At 44.7% G+C, this 7156-nt stretch overlaps 1 protein-coding gene across 1 annotated transcript in view; it reads left to right on the forward strand.

Annotated features, from left to right (window-relative positions):
* SH3GL2 (SH3 domain containing GRB2 like 2, endophilin A1) overlaps positions 1-6593 on the forward strand; it is a 223607-nt gene extending 217014 nt beyond the window's left edge. Inside the window, exons 7-9 of the mRNA XM_069576632.1 lie at positions 462-565; positions 2584-2714; positions 5017-6593. Coding sequence (XP_069432733.1) covers positions 462-565; positions 2584-2714; positions 5017-5216 — 435 coding nt within the window. The 3' untranslated portion in view covers positions 5217-6593. The remainder of the gene's footprint in view (positions 1-461; positions 566-2583; positions 2715-5016) is intronic.
* The last annotated feature ends 563 nt before the right edge of the window (positions 6594-7156 follow it).

Genomic DNA, 7156 nt, shown 5'->3' on the forward strand with positions numbered 1-7156 from the left:
AAACCACACTGCCTCCCATAGTGCCTCATATGAGAAATCAATATTTACATTTTTATTAACAGCACTGATATTGACTTAGCATGAGAAGTATAGACAGCAAAGAATGTTCTTGTCAATGCATCTCTTGTCCTATAGAAAGTCAATCAAAGAAGCCCAATCCTAATCAGAAGGTTGTCGCTAAGCATGAGACTGTTTGATGAGAGCTTTGTGATCTCTGGGAGGATTCTGACTAATGTTTCTTCTCCTAGAACTAGAGTTTCCAAGCACAGGGATGCTTTCTTACCTTTAATCAATTTGTTACCTGCAAAGCTATCAGTTAGCCTGGCTCCCTGCACAGACATGGGCACTGCCAAGCACTGTGCTGTGTGTCAGGGGTAGCTGCGTCGTTTGGACTGGGCAGTAGCAGACGATTCAGGACTGTCACCTGATAACTAAGATGTGATTCGCCTGTTGATCTGCAGATCGAGCAGGTGAGCCAGCTGTCTGCGCTCGTCCAAGCCCAGCTGGAGTACCATAAGCAGGCAGTCCAGATCCTGCAGCAGGTCACTGTCAGACTGGAGGAAAGGTATTGTACCGTTCCCTGCATTTCCCATTTCCATTTCCTTGCTATAAAATGGTGTATAGAGAAGTGGAAATATTAGAATACATTAGAAGAAAAACTTTCTTCAGGATTCCTACTGATCCTACATAAGCAACTTGTGAATCATTTGTTTAGATTTTATATTATCCTGGGCTCTGTTTTCCTTCGTTTCCTTCTCTTTCCTTCATCCCTTCCTAATATTGCGTCTGGGCTTCCCTGGTGGCTCAGTGGTGAAGAATTTACCTGCCAGTGCAGGAGACGTAGGTTTGATCTCTGGGTCAGGAAGATCCCCTGGAAAAGGAAATGGCAACCTGCTCCAGTATTCTTGCCTGGGAAATCCTATGGATAGAAGAGCCTGGTGAGCTACAGTCCATGGGGTCACAAAAGAATTGGACACAACTTAGTGACTAACCGACAATCATCATGTGTTTTATGAGCAATCAATACGTAGGTAACACTTTGCCACAGATGGGACCCCCAGGAGGCTACTGATGATAATGGATGTGGTTTGCCATCCAGCTATGCTATGGGTACTGAAGGCACATCATCATCAGTCATGTAACAGCCCTGTAAACCAAGTATTGTTAACCTCACCTAACAGACCAGCAAACCTGGGCTCAGGGTCATGCAGCGGTGCCACAGGAGCTCCCGTGTAAGCGTGACCTATTGGAAAGCTTGTGTCGTCTCACACTTTGTGTTTCTCTGAGTGGTGAGGAGGTCCATCAGAGGGAGCTGATTACTTATGCCTGTTCAGCCTGCTCAGATGGGCCCCGTATCCTGGCTGGGGTGGTGTAATTATTAGAGCTGTGAGGCACAGCCTGCACAGCTGTGTGTGGTGGCCCTGTGCTATGTAATACGTGTTATTTTATTTGAGCTGAATGTGTGCACATCAAAGGATTGCCTCAAGAGATTTTATTCTCAGCTTATGGCCAGATTAGGCTCTCAGAGCTGATGATATAGCTGTCAATGCACAAAGCCTCCTGCAGGTATAGGGCTGTGTTATGAGAAACTTCCTCAACCTGTTGCCATTTGGCCAGCCTCTTTCTCTCCTCAGTGTCTTCCTTGACCAGTGTTTGGACAGGGAACCCTTGTGGAAACCTGTGTCATGCTCTGAAGCCTCTAGGAGGGTTGAAAGCCATGCATTTCGTCGTACTAAAGAAGCGTGATGCATCTTTGTGACATCTGCTGAGCAGGAAGGCCACTTTTCTTTCTTCCTTCTGAACTATGTTCAGAGCTGTCATTCTACAATTGCCGTACGCTAGACGCCCCCCACACTTGCGGATTGGCCGTGCACTTTGCTTAGTGAGCATCTGGCGCTGTGGAAAACACTCCGGGGTGTGCAGAATACGTTTGCTGCCTGTACCTTTCCCACTGCCTCCCGTCTCCCTTGGATTCTTTCTCCTTCCTCTGTGCTGTACCCAGAGTATACTGTATTTCCTCCTCTCCTCCCTCCACACATTCTCAAGCTCAGTAGGGAATAACTGTCTTCTGGGAACAGCTGTTCATCTAGAAATGACTGCTAACCATCTTTTACTTTTCTCCTCAAGCCCTCTCTGACTTCTCCATGGACAGGTAGACTCCTCACCCCCAGCTCTACCTCTGTGTTCCTATAACATTTTATGCAGATCTCCATAATAGTGTTTACTACAGTTTACAGTAATCGGTTGTTTATGTTCTGTCTTCCCACCAGACCATGAGCTTGAGGGTAAGACCTGTGACTGATTGGTCTTTGTGTTCCTGGCACTTAACACAGTGCATCCTTGCAAAGTGAGCTCTGAGTAAATGAGGGAGCAAGTGAGAGGAAGAATGAAGACGGTGAGGGTATAACCATAGAGGGTGTGACTGTGGCATAAAACCTGGAGAAAGACACAGAAAAGAAAGCTGAGGATCCTTTCTTGTATTCCACAATAGTGGATTGGTGGGTAACCTAAGTATTTTAGGGATTTTATGGCTTTTTTTCTTGTGTCTTAATTGGCTGCATCCCCTTTTTCTTTTTAATGCAGAATAAGACAAGCTTCATCCCAGCCAAGAAGGGAGTATCAGCCTAAACCTCGAATGAGCCTGGAGTTTTCAACTGGGGACAGCACTCAGCCCAATGGGGGCCTTTCCCACACAGGCACCCCCAAACCTGCAGGTAAGGAGCTGATAGCTGCAGAACCCGTTCCACAGGCCTTGGGCACCCCCAGTTGACATGCTTCCAGAAATTATAGGAGTGGTCCAGTCTGGCTATGTGAGGAATACACCATAATAGATTTCTTACAGAATGGTGTTATCAGATAGAAACTTAACGGAGTTCCTTCTTGTCTCATTGACTCTCCCTTCCTCTCCTTTACTCTCTCCCCTCTGTTAAACTATCTTTGTAAGTCCCTTATTCTCTCACTGTCCACCATCAGCCCACACTTACCTGCTGCAGCAAGCACATTTGATTTTGACCTGACTTTGTGGTCTTAAAATCACCTTAATATGTCAGTTTCATTGTAGAGATGTCATGGGTTTTTTTCCGCCTGTTTTTCTGCTTGTATGAATCTTGCCTGCATAAAGGTGAATGCCCCTGGACAGCATGTGCCCACATACACTCACTTATAACCCACAGACAGCAGCTCTAGGAAACTGGATTTCTGGAGTCAAAGAAACACATGGGCGTATATATTTGCAGGTGAATATATTCTGAGTCTCAATAGCTGCTCAACTTTCCTCCCCTCCCTACCCTCCAGCCAGTTCACTGTGCTGTGGTAACAGGTTGGTACAATAAAAGTGAAAACTCATTTTCTATCAAGGATATTGGTGTATACCTAGCAATGTATCCTTTTAGCTGATACCACTGCTGTCCACCTGCTATATGCAGATCGGGTAAAAACCTGTGCTTGCGATATATTCAGCCTTAGTAATCTGCTTGGTTGAAGAAGAGGAACTGTCTGATACTAGATGTGGACTGTAAGGATATGCAGCTTTCTTCCATGTTTCTTGCATCCCTAGTGCTCAGTGTTCGATGGGAGGAAACATAGGTGTCCTCAGGAGACTACAAAGGAAAGAAGTGAGGTGTGTGATGATGGTGGGAGCTCTCTGCCCCTTGTGCTGAGCTGCTGCTCAGAGCACTCCTTGTGTGGATAACAGCAGTGGTTTTTAGAAGTTAGCTGGTTACAAAGACTAGTCATGTAAGTTATAGGTAACCTGTTCTCTGGTGCTCAGAAACCAATCGCATATTCCACGTTTCTCTCGGAAACTCATTAACTTGCTTTCTCTAAATAAAAATAAATAAATGTAATTGTTCCCCTTCAAAGCCATCTAGGTGGCATGGATCTGCACGCACCTGTCTGGGTCTATTAGTATATGTGTATGCCTACTCTGTCAGTATGCTTACTAATTTAACATAGATCTCTTTTAAGATAAGGGCCCATCCATCATTATTTAAATCAAGGTAAATATATTATTTTTCTATGCCATAGCTCTGATGGACACACATCATAGTCATATATGTGGTATATTAATGCACAGGTATAATTATATCACTTTTATATAATCTCATTTAATAGCCACAGTAATACCATGGAATAAGTTCTAACTGTACATTCCAGGTTTAGACAAACCAACTGAGACTGAAGTACCTTATGCAAGGTCACAGAGAATAAGCACTTGAACACAATGTTTTATATTGTCTTGTTTTTCACTATATTACAGCAACTTCCAGAGACTGAGGTCTTTATTTTTAAAAAGTGTGAACTGCACTGTTATTCTGATGCTGCAAAACATTGTCCATGTAATGAACTGTACTATTTCATACAGGCAGAGATCTTAAAGTGCTAGTGTGGAAAGAATTTGGCCATGCTCCATTATGAACCTAAATTTCCTATGCAGTGCTGTGCTAAGTCACTTCAGTTGTGTCTGACTCTTTGCAACCCTATGGACTGTAGCTCACTAGGCTCCTCTGTTCATGGGATTTCCCAGGCAAAAATACTGGAGTGGGTTGCCATGCCCTCCTCCAGGGGACCTTTCTGACCCAAAGATCGAACCCTTGTCTCTTACGTCTCCTGCATTGGCAGGTGGGTTCTTTACCACTAGTGCCACTTGGGAAGTCCAAATCTCGCTAAGACTCCTTAAGTCATTGGGCCTTCCGTCTCTGCACATTGTTAGGAAGGCCAGCCTCGATGAACTTTGTTGTATGTACCAAAAGAATAGATGTGACCAATTTTTAATACTGGAAAAAGAAACAGGAATTCAGCAACTCCCAGAAACGTGAGAGAACTTCTGAAGACTGGTAGAGAGCAAGGTGCCATGCAGCAGACACTGGGGACCAGTGCCAAGAGGAAGCTTCAGCAGGAAGAGGAGAGGGAGGAGCCGAGGAGGGGCAGCAAGGCAGGCAGGTGCCACAGGCAGTAGTTGCGTGTGTTAAATACCCCTTGTCTCTCTGTGTTCTTCTCTCCTGCTCTCACTCCCAGGTGCCCCAATGGATCAGCCCTGCTGCCGAGCTCTGTACGACTTTGAACCTGAAAATGAAGGGGAGTTGGGTTTTAAAGAGGGTGATATCATCACACTCACTAACCAGATTGATGAGAACTGGTATGAGGGGATGCTCCATGGCCAGTCAGGCTTCTTCCCCATCAATTATGTGGAGATTCTGGTTGCTCTGCCCCACTAGGATGTTAACGCTGGCTGCCTCACCTCTTCTTGACCCAGATAGTTAGGTTTAACCACTGCTTTGGTAATGCTGCTTACAATACATCCCAAGTGCAGGCTGCAGTGGTCCAAGTTGTCAAGCCCCACTGAGTATGTTTGGTTGACTTGTGTGATCCCACAAGAGTCATGGTGATGGATGATATCTTCTTAGCCTGGTGGGCATGGCATGTGCTTTTACAATACCATTTGAGACCAGCCAGTAGTCACAGAACTGCTGTTTACACAGTTCTCAGGAGGCTGTGGCCTCTGAGAATTTGACCATGAGCCACATCACATATCCACCATCCTACTGAAGATATCCTACTGAAGATATCCTACTGAAGATATCACTGGCGGGCCATCTCAAGGTCTCAGGTTCTCCATTTAAGTAGAAGAGAAAGTTCTTATTTTCACATCAGCCCCTCCCAAACGTGTGAGTCACAGAACTGTCCAAGAAAGCCTCCCTCACCAGCAAATTATCTTCTTGTCTGAATGAGTGAATTCCTGGGCGCTCTCATAGAAAGTGTTGAGTGTGGGTTCAAAGCCTTCTCTGAAAAGTCTCCTTTGTTCCCCTGCTTCTGCCTGTTTCTGAGGCTCAGCTGGTTTTCTTCCCTCCCTGCTGTTAAAGCCAGAGGGTGATTCCCATTTATCTCTAAGTAAGACATCATGTTGTGGGAGGAGCTGAAGAGGTTCTCTACTATGAGGAATTGGAAAGGACCTGGTCGCCAAGCTTTCCTTTCTTGCTGTACAGAAACCAGATATGTATACAGGGCGTTTCTGAAGGTACACGGAAGGGGGAACAGATGTCTTCACTTCAGTTCTGTTTGTGAATTACATGTTTCATGAATCCATTTGGTACAGAAACACAAGAAGAGCACTTGAAACCATTTCTCCACTAGTTCATAGACCAAGAAACAGTAACTATCTTCCCATTCCACTTTCACCTTGTGTTCTTTGAACATCGTTTGTGCATATTCTGCCCTCAATGAGGACCAAATAAAGAAGATTTTTGTGCTTAGCAGTTTAAGATGTGTGGCTGCATATGCAAGACTCTTTCGCAGTTCAGTAACAACATTTATTTCTGTCCCTTCTATCTCCTCTTCATTTTGTGTGTACAGTGCTATGCGTACGCTTATGAGTTGTTGTTGTTTTTTTTGTATCAGTCATTAAAGTCTTGTTAGGTATCCAGAGTTCTATTTATCTAGCTGTACAGATTCTTCCAGAGGTTCAATGTGCTGCTTCGGATGCGCCACTTGCGGTTGTGGATCATGTGGAGTGAAAGGCAAATCTTACTGCTTAATGTATGAAGCCTTCCCACGGGAAGCGTTGCTGTTTCCAATAAATATTGCTGAAGACAGAACCGAAGGCTCCGGTGCTTTATTTTGTGTTAGTTGCCCGGGTCCAGCGGTGGGTGGACGAGTCTTCATTGCCTTCTGATACAGCCAAAGCAGGCCTGCTTCCAAACTCAGACCGACTTCTCTGTAAGCAGGGCAAGTTCCATTATCAAGAAGGAGTTAGCCGGGGCACTGGTAACTTCTTGGTAACCCTGGGAAGGAGGAGATTTGAAAAAAAAAAAGATAAGAAAGTAGGAAGAAAAAGACTTCTATAAAAGTTACATGAGATAGCATCATGTTGATATCATGAGAAGAATACAATGTTCAGAGGAGCAAATAAAAGATGTCATTTCAATCAGTCTTTTGTTTTCTTTCATGCTTGATGAGAAAGGAATCGACATGGAAATACAGATTGGCCAAAAGCCAGCATTCTTTTCTCTTGCTGTGTCTACTGGGGGTGTGGGGTGGGAGGAGGGGAGCAGTGCATACAGAATATGTATTTCCTGAGCTCCTGAGAAAATAAACATGTTCTTTGCGTACTGGGTGTCCTTGGATTCTTCCATGCTGAGGGCAATAATCCAAAAGTTCT

The sequence above is a fragment of the Ovis canadensis genome, chromosome 2, assembly GCF_042477335.2.
Source record: "Ovis canadensis isolate MfBH-ARS-UI-01 breed Bighorn chromosome 2, ARS-UI_OviCan_v2, whole genome shotgun sequence".
In the NCBI taxonomy this organism is placed as follows: Eukaryota; Metazoa; Chordata; class Mammalia; order Artiodactyla; family Bovidae; genus Ovis; species Ovis canadensis.